This window comes from Corvus cornix, chromosome 1A, assembly GCF_000738735.6.
Source record: "Corvus cornix cornix isolate S_Up_H32 chromosome 1A, ASM73873v5, whole genome shotgun sequence".
NCBI lineage: Eukaryota > Metazoa > Chordata > Aves > Passeriformes > Corvidae > Corvus > Corvus cornix.
Genome location: NC_047057.1, coordinates 69,725,384 through 69,751,072, shown reverse-complemented (window position 1 = coordinate 69,751,072; position 25,689 = coordinate 69,725,384). Strand labels below are relative to the sequence as shown.

The following is a 25,689-nucleotide window of genomic DNA, read 5'->3' as shown; positions in this document are numbered from 1 at the left end:
TGTATTTCAGTGTCCATTTTTGTGTAATATTATCACCAACCCATGGCCACCTGAATGCTGACTTTTTTCTGATTGTGGCTGCTGTTTTATATGTTTTATTAATTGTTTACCTACAGTTGCAACAGCTTTATAGTCTTAAAATTTAACCAGTGCCTTTTCTCCCTTCTACTGCTGCCTTGCCAGTTCCCTTGAATAAGTAGCTACTTAGCTGCTGAAATGACAAAATACCTACTTAATAAAAATCCTTCCAGCACAAAAATTCAAAGACTAAAATGGCATATCTGAGGTACACAGCAGCTTGCATTGGTTGAAAATGCTTACTTTGAAAATGCCTTAATTTGAAAGCACTGTAATGAAGGTCTGTTAATGATACACCAGAAATGAGCTGAGGACGGTTTCAGAAGCACAGATGGCTAATTGGCTTCAGTTGTAGGTTATGTCATTTTAATTAAATTTTATTAGGAAGCATTTCAAAGCCATAAATGATGGTTTAAGATAAATATAGTTCTTCATAAATGACCTATTGCTAACCTTTATTTATTCCTCTCTCTCCTCTCAGTGTTAATAGAGGCTGCTGTGACTGAGCTCTCCGTGGCCATCTCTCATCTCATCCATGTCTACAGCAGCAGCTTTGACGCAAATTTCCAGCTTGCCAGCATACCTAAAAGCCCTTTATGTGCAGACATCAGCCTAAATTCCCAGCTGAGCTTCACTGTTTATGCTGCCCATAACATCCCAGAAGCCTGGGTGACCAGGTAGGAGGAGGTCCAGCAAGTGTTCATAAGAAGACGTGTTGTCTCTTTGACAACAGTAATTTTTCACAGATACCAGCTCACCTCTGCTCCTTTGGTGACGGTCCTAAACTAATGTTAGAGACTGAGTGAGTGGGTGTATCTCTACTGTTTTTTCTAGCATAAAGTGTATTTTCTTAAGCTTGACTGACTAGGAGACTTCCAAGCCTCACAGATAGATGGAAAATCAAGGAGGGAAGCCTAACTGCTTGTCTGGTGTGGAAGGATGGTAGGTCATAGAAGGGACATCAGATCACTGGCCTTGATGGGTATGTGTACAAATGTTCCCATGGCTGGCTTGCTCAGGAGGATGCAGGAAAAGGCATCCTGTGCTGCACACAGAGGACGTTTGGACTGGGACTTGGTGTGGTCTCTGCAGGACAAGCAACTCGAAGGGTTGGAGGCCAGCTTGCCAAGTTAAACAGAGGGGTGCTTGTGCTTGAACCCAATCTCAGTGAGGTTTCTCAGCAATTTCTGCTCTTGGTGTGTTCAAACCATGTCATGTGGCTAAGCACCTGAATTGGTGATGTTCTTTAGAGATGGGATTAAAATAAGTTTATGGATCTAAGTATACCAAGTGTTAGCATAGCACAGGCAAAAAAAGGAGAAAACTTAAATAAAAAAAAGGAGACAACTTTAATAGAAAAAAAAGAGACAACTTTAATAAAAAGCTAATAGAAGTATTCTCTTCTGCATTGCTCAGATTTGGTAAAACTAGTTGTCTCTTCAAGTGGCTGCCTTTTGTACTCTGAGCAAAACTGGTGTTCTTCTCTTACCACTCCAATGTGATGAAAGGGGGACAGGTGACCACAGTCAGGTAGCATTATTTTTATGAGTCAAAAAATTGTTCTCAAAGTTTTTGCTAATTTTCCCTTTGCTCCCTCTTTACCTTCAATCCCAAATGACTGTGGGATCATTTGAATTAGACTGTGAGCAAGAGACTGCACTATACAGCATTGCCTGTAATTAGCAGCTTAATAAAAATCTGAGAGACTTTGCATTAGTTAAGGTAATAAGTACAGAACTATAATCACTATCCTGATTTCAGATGGTTATATCCTTCCCACTGCATTTTATGTTTTACCAGGAAAATGTGATATTACACACAGCCTAAAGGCCACTTATGACTTCAATGCTATGTTCAAGCACATAAAAATGAGAATCTTTCTTCCTCCTTAATCTCCCTTTCCTGTCTTTCCAATATTCATGGCTAGCACGGCATGGACTTCTTAACATGAACTGCTGCTCTAACACTTGGTTTCCTCAAGTACTTTTATTAACATCATTCACATGCATGTTCCCCATCCTTATTTTTCTGCACTGCCTGAATTCATGCTGGAAGTGTCATGGATGTCATGTTGCTTTTCCAAGGGTCATGTTATGATCTTGCAGCTGTTTTAACACTTCTTTTAATATGTCGTTATTCCTGAATACATATAAGGTATAAAATGTATTATATAAGAAAGTATACATATTATAATATATATTGTATTATGTATCAGTACTGCTGTTTAAACAGCAAAACTTTATCATTTGATTTTATTAAAACCTATTATTTTCTGAACTATCCTGCAACTGTTTGTAAAGTTTAGACTCTAGGGGAAGTATTTCCTAATCCTACAGGTAAATTTTTTCCTTCTCTGCACTGACACCTGATAGGTACTGCAGACTATTGATCATTTTATTTTAATTAAAAAAAAAAAAAGAGAAAAAATAAAAAGCAATAATTATAAAAGATGTTATAATGTTCTGGAAGAGATAAACCATCATTCTTATAAATATGGCAAAGTCAGGCACCTTCAAACTACAACTGCCTCAGATTTCCTGTTCACATATGACTGTTTCCCATGTTCATCATTCTTGTTCAGAATGACATCTAAAGCTGAGCCTGGCAGGAAGATCTGGAAGTTACGAGACTAATTAGTAACATTAGTTATTTATAATCTATTTTGACTAATATTTTAAAAGATTTCAGTAAGAGGAATGTGAAACAAGAGATATTCCCAGGCCTGAATTTCACTCTGAAGCTGCTTGGTTCACTGTCTGAAGGCCAACACAGAGGGCTTTAATACTTCTGCTGTAAAAAAATTTATAGATTCCCTTGAGTACTAATCTGTTTTTTACAGATTGGGAAAAGAAGATAAAAATTGAATCATAGAATACCCTGGGTTGAAAGGAACCTTAAAGATCACCTCATTCCATCCCCCTGCCATGGGCAGGGACACCTTCCACTATCCCAGGTTGCTCAGAGCCTCATCCAACCTGACTTTGAACACTTCCAGGGATGGGGCATCCATAACTTCTCTGGGCACCCTGTGCCAGAGCCTCACCACCCTCACAGTAAACAATTTCTTCCTAATATCCAATCTAAACCTAACTTCCTTCAGTTTAAAGCCTTTCCTTGTCCTATCAGTACATTCCCTTGTAAAACGTCCCTCCCCAGCTCTCTTGTGGGCCCCCTTTAGCTGCTGCAAGGTGCTCTAATGTCTCCCTGGAGCCTTTTCTTCTCCAGGCTGAACACCCCCTGTTCTCTCAGCCTTCACAGGAGAGATGCTCCAGCCCTCTGAGCATCTTTGTGTCCCCCTCTGGACCTGCTCTGACAGTTCCATGTCCTTCATATATTGGGGGCCCCAGAGGTGGATGCAGTTCTCCAGGTGGGAGATTTCTTGTTGACTGTATGATGAGCAAGTAGCAACACTTCACATCTTATGTCCAAATTTTCATTCACTGCAATAATGAAAAAAAAAGGTTAATCTTAATGATGAAAACGTGGAACAGAACCCAGGTGTCTTTAGGACTTCTCTTGAACTCTGAACTTTAAGGAAAAAAACCAACAAACTTAAACACCCCTCCACACACATTAATATGAGATTAATTATTGTAATTCCTTTTCTCGTGTAAGGATGGTTCTTCCTAAATTTGAGGGGTTAACTCCAAATATGCTGTTCTGGACATGGTATATTACAATTTTTTTTTTTTTCTCTCCTTTGTAGCTACAAAGTTTTCTCTTTTTCCTGTTCACTAACTTATGCTGGGAAGACAATTTGTCAAGTGAAGATTTGCAAAAATACTCCGGTTAAAAGATCCTTCTTTTTCCTGGCTGACTGGAATGAGAAGTAAGTTTTGGTCTGTGTTTGATATATGGTTGTCTGATAGATATTACACATCAAATATTAATTTAAAAAAACCCAAACACACATCTTTTTTATGGATGTTCTTCTGAGCAAATTAAACTACACAGAAGTCACAGAAACTTAGGGAGATCAGAATGCAAAACAAATGGGATAGCCAGAGGAAGGGAAATAGGACTAAGGTAAGCCTGGTCTGACAATAAACTAAACAAAGCTGATCTGTGAATAGCTTTTGTTCACTGGAGGAATCCAGGAGTACTGGAACTGAAAGGAAATGCAACCAAAGGCTGTATTTCTGTTCTTTTGAGCAATTCCACCTCTTGGAACTACCTCTAGTACCTCTGCAATCCAGCTTGAGAACCTACTGTAACATTTCTTCAAGGTATTTTTTTTTACAAAACAGCAAGGCTGTTGGGGGTTTTGGGGTTGTGGTTTTATTTCTTTGTTTGCTTGTTTAATTTTTGGAGGTTTTTGCTTTTTTGGTTGGTTTGTTGTTTTATTTCCAATAAGAAGGATCTGCAGTTTTAAAATGAGGACCTTAATGTGAGACTGGAATTTTAGGGTAAAGGCTGCCTGTTACCTGTCTGTCTCACTCAAACAACATTCATTTAAGGCAATGGCATGACAAAAAGCATATTTGCAATAGGTGAGAGAGAAATACGCTTTCTTTTAATGATTTGATGGTAATACGGAATTCTTTCAGCTTCTAGAGCATGGCATATCTATATCTTTGAAAGTTTTGGTATTTTACATCACTGTTTACTGTATTCTAAATATGAAAGCGGCTTGATTATATTAGCATTGAACAAAGGCTACAAGTCTGAAAAGGTTTTTTTTTTAATTACAATTGAATACAGAGTGTAATTCATAACATCTGTTTGCCTTTTTCTGAGACACAACAGTTTCAAACTGGTCAAATGGAAGAAGAGCTTTTTATGTCAAACACACTTATCTTAGTGGAGGGATATGGGAGGATTAGTATGTCTGTCCTATGATTAAGAAACAAAATGGGTGCACTTCTGCTAAGCATCCAAATAAGTTATTTTAGGTCTTAACATCTGCTTTGGTGCCTCAGTTGTGTCTATAGCATTTGAGTACATAACCCTCAGTCTTTTGAATGATTGGAAAGTAGCTGCTGTGCTTGTGTTTAAAAAATCAGATCATTCCTTTTTCCTCTGTAGGAATTTTCACTTTGTCCCAGTTTTGGTCAAGTAGTTTCTTAGGGTACATATAGGCAGATAAGACTGCAGGGTATGAGCAGGATTATGTTTCTTATGAGCAGTTTTGGCTTCTAAAATGTGGCTAATGCCTTTCTGGAATGCATCTTACAAACATTTTCTAAAGCAAAGGATAGAATAGAAATAAATTTGTAGCATAACTGAAGCAGAAATCTGCTCTTCTCCCATTTCATGAAGATATAAAGCAATCAGACTGAAGCTTCAGGCTTTCCATTAAAACCTCTCCCTTGAAAAATCATTGTTGAATGTGCACAATTCCATCCAAAAGCTTCTTGGAAAAAGAAGAAATTAAATATACAGACCAAATCCTTTCATAGGTCATAGATGCTTGTAAGAAGCTCTTAATATCAGATCTAGAAGCGTGTGGAACATAATAGCATCAGTTTGTAAGAGCACCTTTTTACTTTTTATTGTTGCTTGAGTTTCAAAAAAGTTTTTCAAAATCCATTTCAAATAGATTCAAAATTAAAAACTTGAAAATTTATATCTGTCTGGCAGGATTTTGAATCTTTTCCTCAAACATTAAAGGTATTCACATATTTTCTACCTCAAACTGATTGACCTAGATTTGTTTAAGTCTCAATATATGAGGGGAGTTTTCTTGAACCCAGTGTCCTGAGGTCCAGGCTGAGAATCTGGGGAACCAGGTATGCCATTATTTTTGTATGTTTAACTTGTATCCAAAATTGGGTTTTGTGAATGAATGCTTTATTTGAGTCAAAATAGAGATACCAGGTGAGCATTTTAGATCAGCTAACAGCTTAAATGGAGAGTGGGTTTAGATTAGATGTTAGTGAGAAATCCTTTACTTTGAGGGTGGGGAGGCCCTGGCATATGTGGCCCAGAGAAGCTGACCACAGATGTTGAAAATGCATGTGGTAAAAGGTCACCAGGAAAAGCATCTATTACATTAGGAAGTCAGATATTCTCTATATAGCTATGGATCAGTCAGGCCATAAAATAAACCTGGCTAATTCAAAATGAGTTCTGATCTTACATTAGGATTGATTTGAACAGAGTAATGTTCTGGTGATTAGGAATCTAGGTAGAGAGCTTCTACCAAAGACAAGGCTTGCTTTGTTTGCTGATTTTCATTAATTTAGTTTCTATTTTCAAGTGCTTTAACCAGTGAGTGTCTGAACTTTAACTTGATGCGTTCTTATGTATAAATATGAGCTTCTGTTAAAGTCTGTTATCATATTTAGTCTTTCCCAGAATGTTCTCAGAAACAATAGGAATAATTTGATGCCTAAGGAGGTGGCCTTGTGTAGTGTTTCTTCTGTTTGTTCTTTTTTGAGAGTACAGTTTTGCTTTATAACTTGTATATTACCTTTGGAAAGTGTGATCCCCTTATTTTCTCATCAGTGTCATTTTTCAGTGGCTGAGATCTCTTAATTATTTTCTTTGGTCTTAGCTGGTTGCTCTTAATGTATTTATTTCACCATCTCCTCTTTTTCCATCCTTCATAATTCACGTTAAACCTACAGTCATGAAGTATGGAATTAACATTAAGCCTACCATTCATCACCTCAGATACCTTCTTGGCACTGGGTTTCCCTCTTCTCTGTATTTTGTTTGGCTTGTCTGTTTTGTTTCCTCTCTCTCAGGGCACAGCTCTTCTGTGTTGAGTGCTTTTAGGAAACAAGTTGTATAACTTTATCTGATATTTGTGAATGGCACCTTCTCAGTGAGCAGCTTCTTTGTTTTTCTCAACTGCTGTTGAAATTGTTCACCCATGGGATGCCTTATTCCTGGCCAGAGTTCCATCCCCTTCTTAGTCATCCATTTGACTCAGCCTCCTACAGTCACAAAGGGTGAGACCAGCTGGGTAAGTTCAGATGGGGATTAATTATAGTTCTTGAAAGCAGTACAGATATTCCCCTCCTTTGTGTATCACATGTCACTGGAAGGGAAATTTTAGTCCTCTTTGGCCCATACTTTAACTCTTGGGATGTGTAGCCTGTCAGAGTTTCCAGGTTCTTTTCCTGCTGGTAAAAGTGCTATATAATGTGTCCTAGGGAAATTCTGGCAAGTATTTGCTTTCTGCAGTCATGATACTGAGAGGTTTTTTTCACTGCTCCAGGCTCACAGGGAGTGTTAACAATTGTCTGTATCAGAAAATGCATGTCTCGATTTTTTATTTTTGTCTCTTCAAAGCATTAATGGTTCTTTAAAGTTAGGTGTAACTCTGTCAAACATTTTTAGGTAACAAGGGCAGTGTTGTTGGCCTCTCAGCAAAAAAGACAGAACAAGTTATTTTTAGGAGGTAAACGAGTTCAGTTTCCCAATAACTGTTTCTAACTAATTATGAGTAAGGAAGAGTACATGAGACAGGGAAAGCAAACTTGAAAGCTATAAATAGGGACACGTGGGAAGACAGTTGAGAATTCCTTCTCAATTCTGTTCATGGTAATCAGAAAGAGTGGGAAATGGCTGTCTTGCTTTGTTATTCAAAGAGGGAGGTATGCAAATGTGCATAATTTCCAAATGTTGGAAGACTGATGATCTGAAATTTTGACATTATTGCTAATTTGGAGAACTTCAGATTTTTTAGCTGAAAGCCATCTACTTTCTTTCAGTGGCTCCTCAGCACATTCAAGGAAACTTTCTCAAATTCAATAGAAATTCGATAGATTTGGAACTGGGAGCAAAATCTTATGCTGATTTTTCCTTATCCTATTACCATGTCTTACTTCTAGCACCCGTAATTCTTATGTTTTACAGGCTACTATACTTTTTAAATGCAGTTTCTACCTTTGCTTGCTGTTTAAGTATGAGCATATCTTTTTTAAAATGCTGAGTTGCATTCTTCTGTCACTCTATTATTCAAATTTATCTTTTAGTCTGTTTTCCTAATCTCCAGTTTATGCAGATCTTTTGTTTTCTTAATGATTGTATTATCAATGTGGAATAATCCTTTAAGCCCCTAGATCCTTATATTGATTTTGTTTATGCAGAAAAAATGTAATTAATTTTACTCTCCACTTGAGAAATTTGAGCTTCCACAATATACATGGAAAAAGCTAGAAAATTTTCTCTCCAGGGAAAAGAAAATGCAAACTTGCACATGTCTGGGTAATTACATGTGTGATCTTTCCATAGAGCATGAAACTATCTGGTTTATTAGAATAATTCTAAGTTATGATTTTAGATCAATTTTCATAAACTGTATAAATGAACTGAATGACCAAGCAAGCTAATGATCAATACAAAGCTGAGATGACTATTGATGAAAACTGAATTTTCTCACTAAAAAATTGCGAATCTGTCATTGCTGTTAAGACAACATCTGCCTTTAAATTGTGGCTGAGAAATATCACACCACCAAAGCACACCTGAACAAGAGAATGATTATCACACTCAGAAGCACCTCTTGGTTTCTTAAGCAGTGTTTCCCTCTGAAGGCACAAGACAGCAAATAACTACTGCTTTACAATTCACCCTTAATGGGTTGTTTATTCTGAAATTGCCTTTTGTTGATAAGGTAATTCTAAAGGAAAGTTTAATTAAGCTTTTTCTGCCTTTGCCAGCTCTAGTAGTTACCACTGAAGGGAATGTTTTTATCTGCCTCTTCTCAAATACTATGACTCTAGTTAATGGTTGTCAATACTCATCAGTGTATTGAAGGATCTCTCAGTTGCATTTTCCTTCAGAGTGCAACTTCTGTAATTTATAGCTCAATCTAGGTGTTAGGGCATCTAGAAAAATGGAGAAAGAACTCACTTGTTGTAAAAATGCTCAGATTTTTTTTTAACTTTCATTTTTCTCTTTTCTGATTTTCTTTTAGGGTCAACTTCCCTCTGCGAATAAAGGCTCTTCCGAGGGAAACTATGCTGACAATAAAACTACTGGGAGTAAACAGCACCTCTAAAAATACAGAAGTGCTTGCTTGGACATGCTCCCCATTGTATGAAAAAGAGTAAGTTTGGTTTTGCATGACAGCTTAAGAAAAGACCATTCTTGGATAGTGTTGCACTCAACCTGGGAGAAATATAAATAGACAAAATTACTCATTTCAGGAACTCCTCTAATAAGACTGAGAGGGTCACTTACAGCAAACTGCTTTTGATGTGCCAGTAAGAGCCTCATCCCTTTTCCTTTTCCTTTTCCTTTTCCTTTTCCTTTTCCTTTTCCTTTTCCTTTTCCTTTTCCTTTTCCTTTTCCTTTTCCTTTTCCTTTTCCTTTTCCTTCCTTCCCTTTCTCTCGCTTGCTTGCTTTTCTTGGTTTAGGTGACTGTTTAAGGTTCCCTAGGCCTGTTGAAAGGCCCTTTCCTGTAGCTTTGCCAAATCTTTTTCTTTCTTGTTCACAGTGGTTGGTTTTGTTTTCTTTTTTCTGTTCTCACACACATTCATTCTGCTCAAATTGGGACAGTTAGTGGTGACCACAATGACAGCTCTTCACTCTCCACAGCACTTTAGAAGCTTTCTTCTCTTTTCTAACCACTTCTTTCTACACAGTACACAACATAACAGTTGCTTGTAGTTGGAATGTCTCTGCAGTGATGTATAAACAGAGATCCAAGGTAAATTTTCCACAGTGTTCTAAATATGTTTCAGTAGCACTGGGACATCTGAATTTAGATTGAATCTTTGCAGTGATACAAATTTTTTATTTATCCCTGCAATACCCTCTGTGCAATGGGAGGGATATGTTCAAGCCCCCCAAGTTTCTGCATTAGCATCCACCTCTAAGCTACAAGTCTTTCTTTGCCTTGAGACATCTTGATCTACTTCTCTATATGGTAGCAATCACCATTTAAAACAAAATAAACAAAAAAATCTGATTGCTTGTGTTAATTTGCTATATTTGAAAGACCTTGTGTTTCTTTGAACTTTTAATCTGAGAGGTGTAGGAAATCCTTTGGACGGGGCTAGATGCTTTTTCCATCTTTCCAGAGAAAATTCAAGGTTACTGTGTTCTTTTGTACCCTAGTGTTTAGAGCACTTAGCTTGAAGGAAGGAAAAAAGCATGAATCAAATCTCTGCTCCAGGGATTGCTTGGGCAATTTATTCAATGACTTTTCTTTCATAGCTAGTCTTAAGAAGTGCACTTCACTCTTCCATTGTGTGTGTATTTTTAAAGAAAGTATGAAATATGTTTGAGGCATGAAAACTTAATGAGGGAACACTTATCCTATTTGCCTCCAAAGGTGCCTATATGAGAACTCTTCTCTTGAGGACCTGGCTTTCTCTGGAGCATCCAAGTCCAAAAGGAAATACTTTTGGAAGGCCCGAAAGTCCTCATCTCCCTGTGAGGTATATTTTTTCGTGTATGCCATCAGAGCAAGAACATTGGTTTTCATTCGGTAGATCCCCATGCCAACCTGACATTTTCAAAAATTTGACTGAAAAATGGCTCCATTCTTTCCTGGAACACACAATCAGCACAGTGAAGGGGATAGAGGGCTACTTCCCTTTCATTTGCTGTGTAATTGTAGAGATCACTGCTGAAATGACCCTTCAAAGCAGAAATCAAGGTTGAGTTGTTGCAGGAATGATTTAGGAATAGCATGCTCAACACCCTCATATCTGATAGCTGTGTCATTTACAATTACAGTAATTACCACCACAAAGAAGCCTAAATGCCTTTTTCTCCTTTGGCCAACCACAGCTCCATAGGATTATTCATTCCCTGTCATTTCAATTGATAGACAGACTGGTTTGAAAAAAAGAATTGCTCTGAAACTCCCCTTGCTGCTGGAATGCAACTAAACTTCCAGACTTATTTCGATAGAGTACTTCTGAACTTGAAAGTATGTACCAAGAAAAGATTTGTACCTCTAGTGTCATGCTAATATGTCAAGAGCACCTTGTATTACTGCAAAGATTATGGTATTAGGGTTTTTAAATAACAAACTCTGTGAATGTGTATAAAGAGATTAAAGAAATCTGACCAGAAAATCTTAACAAAACATTTCTAGCTTGGAAAATAACACTTTCTCAAAATAAAACTTTTCTCAGGGGTGAATTTGAGTTCTAAAAAAGTCTTAGGATTCTTATGTCTAGAATTTAATTTATTGGGGAAAGGACAGAAATAAGCTCTTGGAAGAAGCCAGCTGCCCTGAGGTGTTTGCCTGGGTCATCAAACATCCTGGTTCAAATCCTTGTCCCAGTTGGTCTCTTCTCAGGGTCAGCGAAGATAAGGACAGAGTGTGGCTCCTCTTTTTCTATTCAGATGCTTGCTTAAAAAAAAAAAAAAAGATTGCTTTGTTAAACACTGGAAAAAGAAAATAAATGTCAAACATTTTTTAAAATACTGTTCCTCATTTCTGTCCCATTATATCACCTTCTGATTGAAACCACAGAAATTCTATTCAAACTTCTTTGGCTTATGTTAAAGATACAAGAAAAAAAAAAAACCCAAAACAACAGTTTGGGGGTATTCCCTGGTATTATTTAGGAATTTTGATCTGTTAGGGCAAAAGAACACTAATTTAAAAGTCTCTGAATTTACTCTCCTTGGTAAATTTTATATATAATTTCTCTTCCCAAATAATTATTTTCATCATATGGTGACATCTCTTCTTTGTATTTTGATTCTTTACGTTTAATTCAACCTGGAGGTTAAAAAAACATGAACTTATTTTAACATGTATACAAATTCTTTTCATCTGTTTCAAGAGGTGAGAAGTTTCTCGTGCTTTTGGGCATGACCATGTTAAAGTCTCTTGCCAGATCAAAGGGCTGTAGTTATTTTCTGAGAATTTAACACTCCAGTTCTCCTCTAAAAAATACTAGTAAGATTGTATGAGAAGTATATATATATATATATATTTATAAAGAAACAAATCTAGCTCTTTATTTAAAGCATATTACTTATTATTTTATATTGCAATCTCTTCTTTGTACCTGGCCTGTTTTGAAACCACATAATACCTAAAAACATCCTCAAGAATTTGGCTAGCTTTAGGGTTTTTGTTGTTGCTAAAGACTTGTCAGTGAACAGATGTTTAGCAAATTTCAAATTTGCGTAATTTACATTATTTCCTGAATTCTAGTGTTATCTTTCACTCTTCTGACAGTTTTCTTGCAGTGTGCAGATTTATAGCATGATTAGCTGCTGGATATACACTGTAGTCTTTGCCAAACATGTGTTGGGATTCCTGCTTATCAAACTGGCTTCCTGAAAGTATTCTCCAAGAGTTGCCTAAATGTAGTTGTTTACTCTAAAGTCATTGCTCGTAAACTAATTTTGTGACTTTATATTTCTGGAATAAAAATGATGAAGTAATCAGAAACATAACTGCAAGATTTTTTTCCAAAGTCTGGAATAACCTGTTAATTTTGTACTCAATGTAATTATCACTTACAAATTTAAGGAAGTTTAACTAGAAACCGTGGGGATGGAGGTTGTGGTCCTTATAAATGTTTGCAGTACATTTAGCATTACTTTGCAGTTGAAAATTGTCTCTATTTTGAATTTTCTAGAACTCTGTAGTATTTGTAATTACAATAAAGGAGTTATTTCACAGTATCATTCTAATACAGAATTAAGACTTCTTGGGTCATAAGATAAGGGGAGGGTTTTTCTATATATCTTAGCAGCTTTGCATTTCCTTTAAATTTAACCTCAACTCTGTACTTCTGAGACTTATGATGTCAGGTTTGGGGACACTTACATTATTTTTACACAGTACTTTGTCCTAATTTTCCCAGTTTATTCAGCCTAAGCAGTAACCCTACTCTAATGCTATATACATTTGTGAATGAAGGCAGTGGTAATGAGTGTAGCTGCCTACTTGCCCAGTAGGTGAGCCAGCATATCTGCTCTTCTCAGCCTTGTCAGATAGTTGACTTTATACAGTAGCCCTAAATCAGTGCCAGTAGAGCCTTTGATGGTACATCTGTAGCAAGAAGTCTTACTAGACGCTAGAGGCAATCCAAAAAGTGTTTAGAAGCCTGTGTGCCAGCCCTCCATTCCTTCACATCAGAGACTGCGTTTGTCTCTTGGGCTGAACAGTTTTGTGGTTCAGAGCTAATTAACGAGTCAGAAATCCATCATTTTGGGGCAGTTTGGGAGTTGCAATGTCCCCCACAGTTCCCATTGCTCTGGCTGCACTGATTCTAGCACCACAATTTATTTTGGTATTTCCAAATCAGACAGAGCAAGCAGCAAAACTTTCCTCTAGTGGGTGTCGTGAGAGAAGTCTGCCATGTGACTTCAGGACACAACTGACTTTGTTAAGTTAGGATAACTTAAGCTGCCTTTAAATAGCAATGTCATTTTCTGTAACAAGATGGGAAGTTTATTTTAGCTCCAGTAATAAAAAAGAGAAGGGAATCTGTAGAATTCCCAAATAAATAAATGGCAGTAGGCACAGAGCAGCATATTCACTTTCTGATCTGCTTGATGCTGAAGTTGTTACATGAAAGCCATTTTCTGTGGCTGTGATCATTATACAGTTGTTAAAAGGTCATTACCCTCACCTCACAGATGGAAAAACTGGAATGGTAGGCGGAATAGGGAGTGACCTTCCTGAGCTCATCAGCAGAACCAAGTAGCAGAGAGAAGAATCTGTTCATTCACTAAAGGATATGGTTATCATGCTCATGATGCTAATTCCTTCATTTTCTGAATGGGTCCTGCACTCTCACCTGCTTCTTTTTCTAAAAATAATGATGCATGTTTTCCCTCTTTCATTCACCCACTTGGCCCCTGTTACTGTTCCATTTCTGTGTCCAAAAGCTGACTGTTCTGAGGAATATTTACTGTGTATGTAGTGCCCCAAAGTTTGCTGTGTGTGCTGATTTGGGCTGGGGTAGAATTAATTTTCTCCCCAGTGGCTGGTATGGAGTTGTGTTTTGGATTTATGCTGAACACAGGGTTGATAATATAGAGATGTTTTTGTTACTATTGAGCAGGGCTCACACAGAACCAAGGCCTTTTCTTCTTTTCATGCTGCCACACTGGCAAGGAAGCTGGGGGTGCCTGGGAGGTTGGGAGGCGACACAGCCAGTACAGGTGACCCAAACTGACCAGAGGGATATTCCAGGCCATGTGGCATCATTCTCAGTGTGTAAACTGCGGGGTGATAAAGGAGAAAGAGCAGAGACATTTGGAGTGGCAGCGTTTCTCTTCCCAAGTCACCGTTCCCTGTGATGGGCCCCTGCTCTTCTGGAGATGGCTGAACACTGGCCTGCCCATGGGAAGAAGTGAATTAATTCCTTGTTTTTGCTGTGCTTGTGTGCACGACTTTTGCTTTCCCTATTAAATTCTCTTTATCCCAACCCATGAGTTTTCCAGCTTTTACCCTTCCCATTCTCTCCCTGACACAGCTGGCGAGGAAGTAAGTGGCTGTGTGGGGCTTGGCTGGGGTTAAACCTTGCCACTGAGGAAAGCTGTGCCTCAAAAACGTACTCTGTATGACACAGTTGTCAGTGCCCCTTCACATGTTGTGAAAAATGCCTCCTGTGTTTGCAGTCCAAAGAGTGACTTATTGACGGAAGATAAATGAGTTGCTCACTTATTTGTTAAGGTATAAATTAGGCCACTCAGTATACAAGGCATAAATATGTCTAGTTTTTAAGACAAGTTCATTTCTAATTAAGAAATGTTATCTCCACACTGTTGGAGTGTCCTAATAGCTTTGTTTTTCCTCACAGTTCTGTCTGCTTTAACATGTAAACTCATGTAGGCATGTTGCTTTACTTGCTATTTCTTCAGTTGAGGACTCTTGAGAAGCCCATCTGCAGATTCTTCCTTGTTGTCCTGGACAGTCTTAGCCACATCTGTTCTAGGTGTAAATGAGTTGAAATAATGAGCTCTGGAAATGTCTCAAACATGTCTACAATACCTCTGAGTTCTGTGCTACTTCTTGTATTTGTCTACGCAGGTTTCCCAGGAAAAAAATCCACTGTATGTATTCTTTTTTAAAGGCCCCCATAGTTTTAGAGCACAATATGAGAGTGATTAGCATTAATGAGAGCTCAAAAGGGTAATTTAGTCTTCATGTTCATTTATTCTCAGCTGCTCCTCTCCCTTCTAGCAAAAGTGCCAATTAGTTCAAATTATGATGTAAATCTTTGTCAACAAAGGATTGGTTGAAGAGATGCGACTCGTTTATTAAAGGTCATCTGAGTACACATCACAGGAAAACCACTTTGAATCACCATTGATCACTTCCTCGTTCACATCAATTACCTAAATGAGAGAGACTTCATATCACACAATTGCTTTCCTCCAAGTGCTATCTAGTTCATATCACAGCTCTTTTTCTGCCTCCATTCCCCTGCAAATGCACCTATGGCTGCAAAAGAAACTTCAGAAAATAGCTGTCTTTAATCCTCCTGAGCTGTGCTCTCACAATAAAATAAAATTAAATGTCTGTGCTAACAACACAAACAGCTTGAGAAGTGAAAAAGAAAAATTAGTCCTGAATTAGGTTTATACTCATTTGTGTTGACTATAACAGTAACTTTGTGGCAGTTTCTTAAATCTTCTTCAGATGACTTTAAGCAATTTATTTCAATTTGCAATTCAAAAGGTACTTTCTTTACAGCAACCTGCAAACTCATGCTGGGATCAAATAACCCACCTGGTGTCGCTTGTACCTCTAACATCTTCCTCTCAGGTGAAAGGCAGGCATTCAGACCTCATTTACCTTGGCTGTCTCTGCTGCAGTGGGCAGAAGAGTGCATTCTCTCGGTTGTTTTGACTGAGTAGTGTTTAAAAAATCTTAATAAAAAGTATTTGTCAGTAAAAGAACACTGCTTAACATTATCAAATTTCTGACCCCACTAATCATTAAGATATGGAGAAATTAAGGGCTAAGACCAGCGTATTATATCTTTCTTTACTCAGGTGCTGCATTCTTAATTTGAGTCGATTTGTTATGCTTAGAATTTACACCCAAACTTTCTGATTTTATTCAGGTTCTCTAGACTGAATTGTGCTGACCTGCCCAATCATGCTGGGCTTCTTATCTGCTGGCCACATGCATGCCTGTTTTTCTGATAACACCTGCTGGTAGGTGTAGTGCTCAGACTGTTACTTCAGACCATAACCTTTCATCTGTCCAAAAAACTGTATGTGGCACATGCGGTACAAACTATCCCACTCAAACTTCTTTCAGCTCTTTGGAGGCTCTCATATCATACTCCCCTCTCCCTGCCACCTACACATAAAATCAGCAAGGATCCCTTATGGTTGCAGCAGATAGCCATGAGTTTCTTCTTTTCGTGGAATAAATATGCTGCCCTCCACCTTGCAGTGTGTTGATGCTTCACAGTCTCGACCATGTTTGTCCTAAAAATTAAATCTTGAGACAGAAATAATGCATTATCCTTATTTTACACCTGGCCTAAAGGGCAGCCCCTGTTACACAAGAAGCCAGTGGTAAAGTGCAGAGTTGACTCAGAATGCCTTGGCAGAGCGATTTTTTCATGAACCCTGCAAATGAGGAGATACTGCTGTGGCAGTGAAGCCATCAGGATGCAACCTCTACTTGTTGAGGCCAGATTTGTACTAGTCACATAAAGATAAAAGGTTTGCTCCCCTTTTGCTTGTCTTTTAAGCTCTGCAGCTCCATGTTCTTTGATGGGATTTCAGTGAAGCCTGTTACCAGTGCAGTGTTTCTCTCTGTGCTTCTTGCAGGAGGCTCGCCCACGGAACTGTGCTGCTCAGCATGGCACTGTACAGCACGCTCCCCACAACAATGATCACCCCAGGCATCTGCAGCACTGAGATACCAACCTCAGTCACCCTGCAGGTGAGAAAGCGAGAAGGCAAAGCAAAGGCTTGTTTTCTAACAAAGTGCAAGAAAAAGGGATGTTCCCAGAGCTCACCAAGACCACCCAAACTCAAAATCGTATTTCCATTATAGCCACTCAAATAAATACCTCAGGTCTGCACGGTGGTTTTGTCACCTTTCCATATCAAGTTAGCAACTGGGTATTTCAAGGACAAAGCCAATTGTTTTCTCTGTTAAAGATCTGAATGATTGCTAGCAAATGAAATGTAAAAGCAGGTAATACAGATAAATGAGCCTGGCCTAAAAATAGCCTTGTTTTAACAGACAAGCAAATGGGGATTTTCCAGGCTGAGGAGTTCAGTCAAAGACCATGCCTTAAAATAGCATCTCCTATTAATAATACAGGGAGGTTGAGACAGTAAATGGCTATTAATTTGTAATATCTACTGAAAGAAATGAAACAGGATTTCTCATTCTCCCCCCTCATTTTCAGTTATTCCCAGCCACAGAGCAGTATCACAATTTGTTATAAATTGTTATAAATATATATTTTCATATATATTTATATGTTATAGGTTATAAATATATATTTTTATAGAAAATCTAGGCTTGGATTTGAAGAGACCTTAAAGACCATCTAGTTTTGTGATGTGCCTGAGTGTTTCATAGGGAATAACTTTGTTAACCTTTAGGAGAGTGATGCATATCAAATACTTATATTAAAAAGTAGATATAGATAAGGCATTTTGGTGTGCATTAATAGACCAAAGCTGAATGCAAATTGGGCTGAATTTTGAAGAACAATCTGAATTTTCAGATAAGTCTACTCAGATTATCAAGTACCTCACGTGTTGTAGTTTTGGTTGAGTCTTTACTTTCTCTGTATCTTGAAAAACATTATCTTAAATTTCTGACAGGCATGTTTAAGAATGGAAAATTGGTAGATGCTGTACTATATATATATATATATATATATATATATATATAACATCCAGAAGTGAAATCAGGAATCTGGAATCTGATTTCCATCTCTTATGGTGACAAACTACACATCAGAAATAGCCTTACTTTTCACGAAACAAAGCAAATCTACATTAATGAAAGTTTTCCATTTGAGAACCATCTCATTAAAAAAAAAAAAAGAAAGGAGGCAAAAAGTAAGAACTTGCGTCAGATTTTAATTCATGGAGTTCTAATAAAATTGTAATATGGTGGATTAAATTCTCCCAGGAAACTTAGGTCCCACTGATTTCTGTGGATGGAATTTATCACCAAAACATTTAAGTAACATATTACATAGAGTGAGCATCCTCAAATAATTATCCCCTCTTCTTTTGTTTTTTTTTTTAAATAAAGATCGACTTCCCAGAAACTGATTTGGAGTTCATTAAACCTGAACCTGAAGAAAGAAGAGGTGATCTTGTAGAGCCAACCCAGGAGTGCCTGAAGCACATTGCAAGACTTTCACAGATACGTTCTCTCTTGCTGTAAGTTGTCCCCACCTAACCCTGCTGATTCTTGCTGTGCTGTATTTATCCTACTGATCATAATTAAATGTATCAAATTTGTTAAAAAGAAAATTTTCCTATGAAGGAGCCTAACTTGACTGATTTGAGAAGTAGCACCTCTAAATGAAAGAACAGATCACAGCAAGGCCTAATAAGGCCCCGGAGGTGGCAGTGTATTTTACCAGTTTAGCAAAGGACTGTTTTTCCCTTTCTATTACTACATCTTTTCATGTCTTTGAGGCAAGAAACTGATTTTTCATTCAAAACATAAGATATTCAGGTAAGGCAGTACATCTGTATCAGTATTAGCAAGAACACCGTTAGGTTCTATGGAAATCGGCCTCCTTTAGTTATTAAACACTCAGACTTCAGATAGAGCTGTTAAATGGTTTTTGAAAAATCTGTTTCAAGTTATAAGCAAGGAAAGAAGTGTGAAAAGTTCAGCTTTCACAGAAGGTGGATAAAGACAAAGTGAAACAAAACAAACACACTCTGAACTGAAGCAGATTAGTATGCTCAGCTGTATGAATGTTGTACTACCAATTAGGATTATGTACTGCATGAAATAATTTTTGGGTATAATCAGCGTGGAATTTGGAGCACAGGTGCTTACAGAGAGCCATTATACTAATGTCAGTTAATTGTGTGAATTAATCCTCCATCAAATGTCAAAAGATGCATTAGTTGTGCAATAACTAAATAACATAATTCAGCACTCTCAGTGGGATATGATGTATCTGTTAAGAAGACTTTTCTGTGCTGATTTCTATGTTGGTGGTTTGAGGGGTTTTTAAAATTAATTTATTAAAAAAAAAAAGCAAGAGACAATTTTGCTGTTGTATTTGATGTTTAACACAGCTTTTACAAAGACAGATGAAATGTAAAATTATTTTTATTATACACGGGGTCTATGATTTAAGCTTTTGTAATTTTATTTTAAAATGTGAATGGGATGTCAGTATTTTATTGTGAACAGCCACAGTGCCAGTAAAATTTCCATCTGCAAAATATGCTTCAGAACGATTTAGGGTACTTCAAAACAAATGCCTGTGACCTTTGTTACCATGGTAAAATGGTGGTTTCAGTAAGAAGGAATAAGATCATTAAGAAATTAGCTAAGTACAAAGTAATTTGTCAAAGAAGACAGTGTGTGCCATTTCTCTGCTGCTTAAAACCTTGATGTCCATTTTATTGAAAACACCACACAGTTCTTGTCTTCAAGACTCAGGAAGGACACAGTAGATGTGGGTAGTGTGCAGAGAGGGGCAACAAATATCATGAAAGAGGTTAAGCAGCTCTTTGACCAGGATAAGCTAAAAAGGCTGAGACTCTACAGTTTGGAGAGAAGACTGGAGGATGTCTGTGTATGTACAATTAATTTGTGTAAAATCATGGTGGTGTTAGACAAGGTAAATGCCTCATCAAATCCTACAATATTTGAATTTAGGGATGTTCAATGAAACAAGTAGGAAATCAGTTATCAATAAATGGAATAAAGTACTTCTTTAGACAGTCAGTGGTGAGCTTTTAAAATCTGCTGCCACAAAGCTGTGAAGGCAGAAAACATCACCACATTCATGAAGGCTAAACACAAATTCATGGATAACAGGTTCATCAATAGGTTTTACAAAGGACCAGGCAAGGGTAGATCCTATAACATCCATAATACAACAATTTTGGGTTCTGTGGGAATATGAAGGGAAGAGACCACTGAAAGTCACCAGTTTGGAGTTAAGGCTGTGCTAAGTTCAGTTACAGGTCCTTGGAAGAAAGACAGTGGTACTCCCACATTTTCCCATAGTTTGCTGTTTTCTGTCCTCCTGTCTTACAGGCAATGCTGGTCTAACAAATGGGTCATCAAGGTGAAGGGGTTAATGAAGCAATTCCATTCTCTAGTACTTTGTAATCCAGAGGAATCTGTCAGCATGTAATTTTATTGTATCTGTATCAGAGGATTTTTTTTTTTACCTTCCTCATTCATGAGATACTTTCTCTTAAAAAATTGTAGCACATTTGTATCCAAACACATTATTGCTGTGATACCCGAAGATTTCTTCTTTTTTTCCATATGTCAAGAAAAAGAGAGGAATCTAGGCAGCTTTTTTGTGGCAGTATCACTCAGTGATGATGCTTCAGGCTTACAAGCCTCAAATATAACTTTGAAATAAGTGGGTGTCTGTGGTCAGAAGACACAAGAAACCTTTCTCAGGCTGTCAGAATCCTTCTGTTCACTCTACTGACAGCAGAGGGAATATGTGAATGGACAGAAAATTCTTAAACCAATGGTAGAAAAGGAAGATGCAGTGGTTAAAACCAGACAGCTGCATGGTCGTCTTTCTTACAGGTTGTTGAATCCAGTAATGTTTTGAGTGCAACACTAACACAAAACTGACAGCACAGACAGCCTGATTCTGTTCCTCCTCTCTGCAGGATCAGGATCCAAGTCTGCTGGTGGAATAGATGCACATACATATATATTTTTGTATATAGTATCAAAAAATTGATTTCCCCAGTAGTTGTGCTCAGTCTATCCAGTTAGCTGGACCCAGATCTCCCTGCTCTCCCCAGCTGCTGACACCCAGACATAAAAACCCTCAGGGTCCACAACTACATGATTTGGTTGCTGGTGCTTGGGCCTGTTCCTGTTACATGGATGTGTATCTGCCCCAGATATATGGCCTTCCCAGAGGCTCGGACTCTTGTCCTTCTGGTAGGTGGCTCAGATCACTGGTCCCCATGGCCAGCATGTCTTGGGTGTTGATTAACGAAGATGTTATTCAGTGGGACTGAAGGAAATGAACTTCGCCACATGGATCTTGTGCTCCTCACAGCCCTACACTCTGATCTTTGGCATCATCACCAAACCAGACAAGAGAGAGCCAAGAGGAGAACTCATTAGGTACTGCCAGCTGCTCTGGCTGACTTCTGAAAACATTTCAGATGCGAGCCTCTGATTCCTTTTAGGATTACTGTATTTGAAATACAAGCCCCAGAAAACTCAGCATCTGAGATAAAGGAGGCTCTTTGAACCTGATACAGCCTCCTTGCATCCCAGTGAAAGGATGGGAGACCAGTTTGAAGCCAGGAACATGACAATCTGGTTTCTGCCACCTTTATTTCCTTCATTCATTGTTTTCCTTCCATCTTATTTTCCCTCTCTTCCAGCTTCCCTTTTCCTTTTTGCCACTTAGCTGGGAAGAATCTAGTTTGCCAGCCAGTGGTCACAAGAGTCCTGTTGTGATGAGGCAGGATTAGAAAGTCTACTTCCAGCTGGGTCAATAGCAGAAGAGGTCTTTTCTAGTCCATCCATGGAAGAGAAACTTTAAAGTGAAAATCAGTGCTGGGGAAGAGAAATTTGCATTTTCTATCTTTGCTACTCTCTCCTCTTTTTGCCTTTTGTCTTATTCTCCTTTAGTACTGAACATGAAGAACAAAACCAGCTCAGAAACATTTAAACTCATTTTTTGCTGTTTCCCCCTCCCACCAAAAAAGTAACAATTAACAGCTGACAAAACCTTCAGAGAAGCTGTTTTCTTCGTTTAGCTAAAGGGATTAATCAAAACCTGAACAGAAAACTGCTGAATTATTTAGGTTATAAGGTATTTTGGTTTTATTTGTGTTAAACAGAATGCCAAATATTTTAATAGACATCTCACATGGAGGGAAATTTAGACGCAGCTCTATCTAAAAAAACATAAACTTAATTTTTATCAAAAAAAGGAGGTTTAATTAGCATCTTAACCCTACTGAGACAAAGAAATGCCCTTATTTTCATAATAATCTTCAGATCCTATATGTATGCAAAATATTTTTACCATCTTAAATGTCTTATTACAGGTTTATATAAACTTTTGCTACAACTAAGAAACTTAAAATCAAAACCTAAAATACTCCTACCCCACCCACCCTTTCATTTCATCTCTGATCTTTAAAGCATGGAAAGAGAAAATGGCATTGCCTCTGAGTGAAGTCAGAGGGAGAAATCTGTTATTTAGAAAACATGATACAAGGATTGATTTCTTATCTTCCTTTGCAAGCTCAGTAGAAGCTTTAGCTGCTTTAATCTGAGCAACAGATTGTCTAGTTTGGAGGATGCTGTTTGAAAGCTGAAATTTCTGCTTAAAGTTAACATATAAAAGAGGTCCTTTAGCTGAACTGTCCTGCAGAATGTCATCCAAATGCATGAGATAACCAGACAGGCAACGAAGCTTTAGGCCGACTTTTATCTCTTTTTCTGTGCGTGATTTTTCACACGCTCGCAAAGGCATCTATCTATTGTCACAGAAGACATGCTATGAATTCTGAAGTTGTTTCTTAAGTCATTACCAAAATGATGCTTTTCCTGAAATGATTACTGAAAGTCAGGATGGGTATCACAGTTAAGTTCATCTTCTGCATACATTTATGAGCTTATTCTCCTAAAGGGAAGAAATTAACATTCACTCAGGAAAAAAACATGCCCATCTTTGTGCTGCTGCTTTCTGTTCCTAAACACTTGGCAATTCAAAATTGTAAGGGAGGAAAGTTCTCTAGTGCCTACAGAGCCAGAGGAACTCATTTCTATGAGCTGTGAATGACACAATCTTGACAGAGCGGGGCTAAGATTTTTTTTTTGGCTAAGAATGCCCCAAAACATTGCAAACAGAAGGAAGACAACCTCAGAAAGAATGTAAACACTTAGATTTTAAGCCCTGTTTACACGTCTGGATAATTAAATGCCTGTCTGGAAGCAAACTATTTACTTACTGCTTTCTACTAGATTCCTCACACCTCATTCTGAAATATTTAAGTTTGTTTAAAGTCACAACTGTGTTATGCTCTTAAATAGATGCATCACCAACCTGGTCAAATATGACCAAGAAAACAATGTTCTTCCTGTTTTCACTAATTATGTGTATGAACTGGTGATCAGTTTGCTCTTTCAGAGTTTTCTTTTGAAGGCTCTGATATCAAATTAAGGCGATTGTCTGAGCTTGTCTCTCCAGGGAAATTTATTTTCCTGTTTTCCAATGTGTCAGAATCTGAGATTTAATATGCATGAGGCAAAGACATCAGAATTGTTGACAAATCAGATGATATAAGGCAGAAATTATTCTGAGGCATTTCTCACTGTGGTGAAATATGGTGTGATGACTGACCATTTTATCAGTATGACATTTAGATATCTAATGTCTCTGTGAGGAGTCTGGTATATTGCATCCTTTTTTTTTTTTTTTTTGTGAGTACAGTAAAGCATGGCAAGCTAGACTATTCAAACAAATATAGAAGTTGTTGGGAGCTTTTCTTCCCTTTTCCAATCTCATATCACTTCTAGGGGTAATCACACTCTGCATGTGTGTGCCTGTGCTCATGTTTTTGTGCACGTGCATAGACGTGCCTAAACACTATTTTAAAAGCAAATATAAATGTTAAAAATAGACACATCTGCATTAAAGAGTCAAAGCAAGGGCAGGAATGAAAGCTATGACTTGCAGTGTTGTGTGTCTAGTTACGAAAATTAGTTGGAGATGATCTGTAGCAGATGGATGCGACAATAATTTACCCAGTGACAACTGCACCTTCTTTGCCAAAAAAACCCCAATCAGTAAAAACAAACAAACAACACCAACAATAGAGACAGCAGAGAAGAAAATTGAGAGTGCTTGGAATGTGAAATAATCATATAAATATATATATGTTTGTGTGTGTGTCTTTTGGCACTTCATTTTTATATGACCTAAGGCTGACAGATCCAGAGTATAAGTATCACTTTTCTTATGAAGGCTGGTCTGCAGAAAATGATGTCCTACCCCAAGGAAAACATGCACTTAGCTGAAAAGCAGTGCACTGTGCGACTTGGCCCCTCTGTACAATAAACTTTGTTGCTACACAAAGCTTCAGGTGGTTTTAATTTCCAACTGAATTTCTAATCTTCTTTTCCAGACTCTCAGAGCAACAGAGAAGAATTTTATGGTTTTATCGCTACTCCTGCAATAATCAAAACTGCTCCCTTCCTCTGGTGCTGGGCAGTGCACCCAGCTGGGATCGAACCACAGTGTCAGAAATGTATGCCTTGCTCAGGAGCTGGAAATTTTCTAACCCTCTAGAGGCACTTGGGCTGCTGACTTTCAGGTAAGGGACAATTACCCAAGTAGGAAAGTAACGATAAACAGAATGATCACATGCTGGCTAATGCAGTGCTTCAGGTTGCTCAGCACAGTATCTGGCACAGCACTGGCTGTGCTTTTGTTTCTCTCTGTGTCAAAGTGAAAATGCAGTTGCAACTCTTGTGGTGACCTTGAGTTGAGTGTGCCAACCATGTCTTCTTGGCTGAGAAGGTTTTCTGTTTCTCAGGATAATGAAAAGAGTATTTCATTCTCTAGGACAGATTCAGGCAGTTTCTGGTAACTGGTGATCAGTCAAATACGTAGCACTTACACAGCACTCCATAACTTCAAACTACTGTACTGACATGAGGTGACTAATGGGAGATAAGGAGGACTGAAATATGTCTCTAGGTTACACAATAATCTATGTAAATACACACAGTCCCACGTGTAACCTATCTTTCTGAAGGAGATGGGATGAAACTTGGAAGTCAGTTAAATAAATTCTGTTGCTGTGCCTTGTGTTCCACCCCCAGTTCTTACACTGGGAGCTGATTGTTTGCCAGGACACTTTCTTGATGCTGGAGATAGCCCTACCCATGACGTAACAGAGATGTCAGGGGACAGAATCTGTGTCAGCAGCTACATTCCTTCCAAAAACTTGGGAGGTATTTTGCATTAAGTGACCTGTAAAAGCATTACACATGCAGATGGAAATGCTTGAGCAAATCTGTTTTATCAAGCCGTTGCTTGTCTCAGGGAAGCACAAGCTGCACCAGTTTTGCAATCTCGGTTTCATGCTGTACCTTTAGAAAAACAATAAACCTCCTGTAAAGCTTTACTTGAGAAATAGACTGTGACTTGATACACTTTCATATTATTAAAAACAGATATTTAATAATCTAAAACTGATTATTTTCTGTTATTTCCCTCTGGATGCAATTTCCTATGAATACTTTTATCCCAGGTTTCTATCTGAACTATTAGCAGTTTCACATGTTTGCATACATGTCTTTTTTATGTGTAGTGAGAATGGTGGAAGCAAACATCCTGACGGATCAGACTCTGAAGCATAATATTGCTATTTATCATTATTAAATTATTAGGATCCAATTCTAATTTTAAAAAGATCCATGTAGAAAAGAGTATATGGGCAGTGTGTTGTCTTCCAGACTTCAGAGTAGAAAGAGAATTTGATAGGGTTTGTCAGAGCATGCCAGGCTTTTAGATCAGACCTTTTGCCTGA

General features: G+C 37.9%; 1 protein-coding gene across 2 annotated transcripts in view; it reads left to right on the top strand.

The window, feature by feature from the left end:
* Positions 1 to 25,689, top strand: part of PIK3C2G (phosphatidylinositol-4-phosphate 3-kinase catalytic subunit type 2 gamma) — a 190,635-nt gene that overhangs the window by 49,698 nt on the left and 115,248 nt on the right. For both annotated transcript variants that reach the window (XM_019288624.3, XM_010404187.4), the window contains exons 12-17: positions 560 to 755; positions 3,785 to 3,907; positions 8,948 to 9,079; positions 16,753 to 16,867; positions 18,206 to 18,336; positions 24,280 to 24,468. In XM_019288624.3, coding sequence (XP_019144169.2) covers positions 560 to 755; positions 3,785 to 3,907; positions 8,948 to 9,079; positions 16,753 to 16,867; positions 18,206 to 18,336; positions 24,280 to 24,468 — 886 coding nt within the window. The remainder of the gene's footprint in view (positions 1 to 559; positions 756 to 3,784; positions 3,908 to 8,947; positions 9,080 to 16,752; positions 16,868 to 18,205; positions 18,337 to 24,279; positions 24,469 to 25,689) is intronic.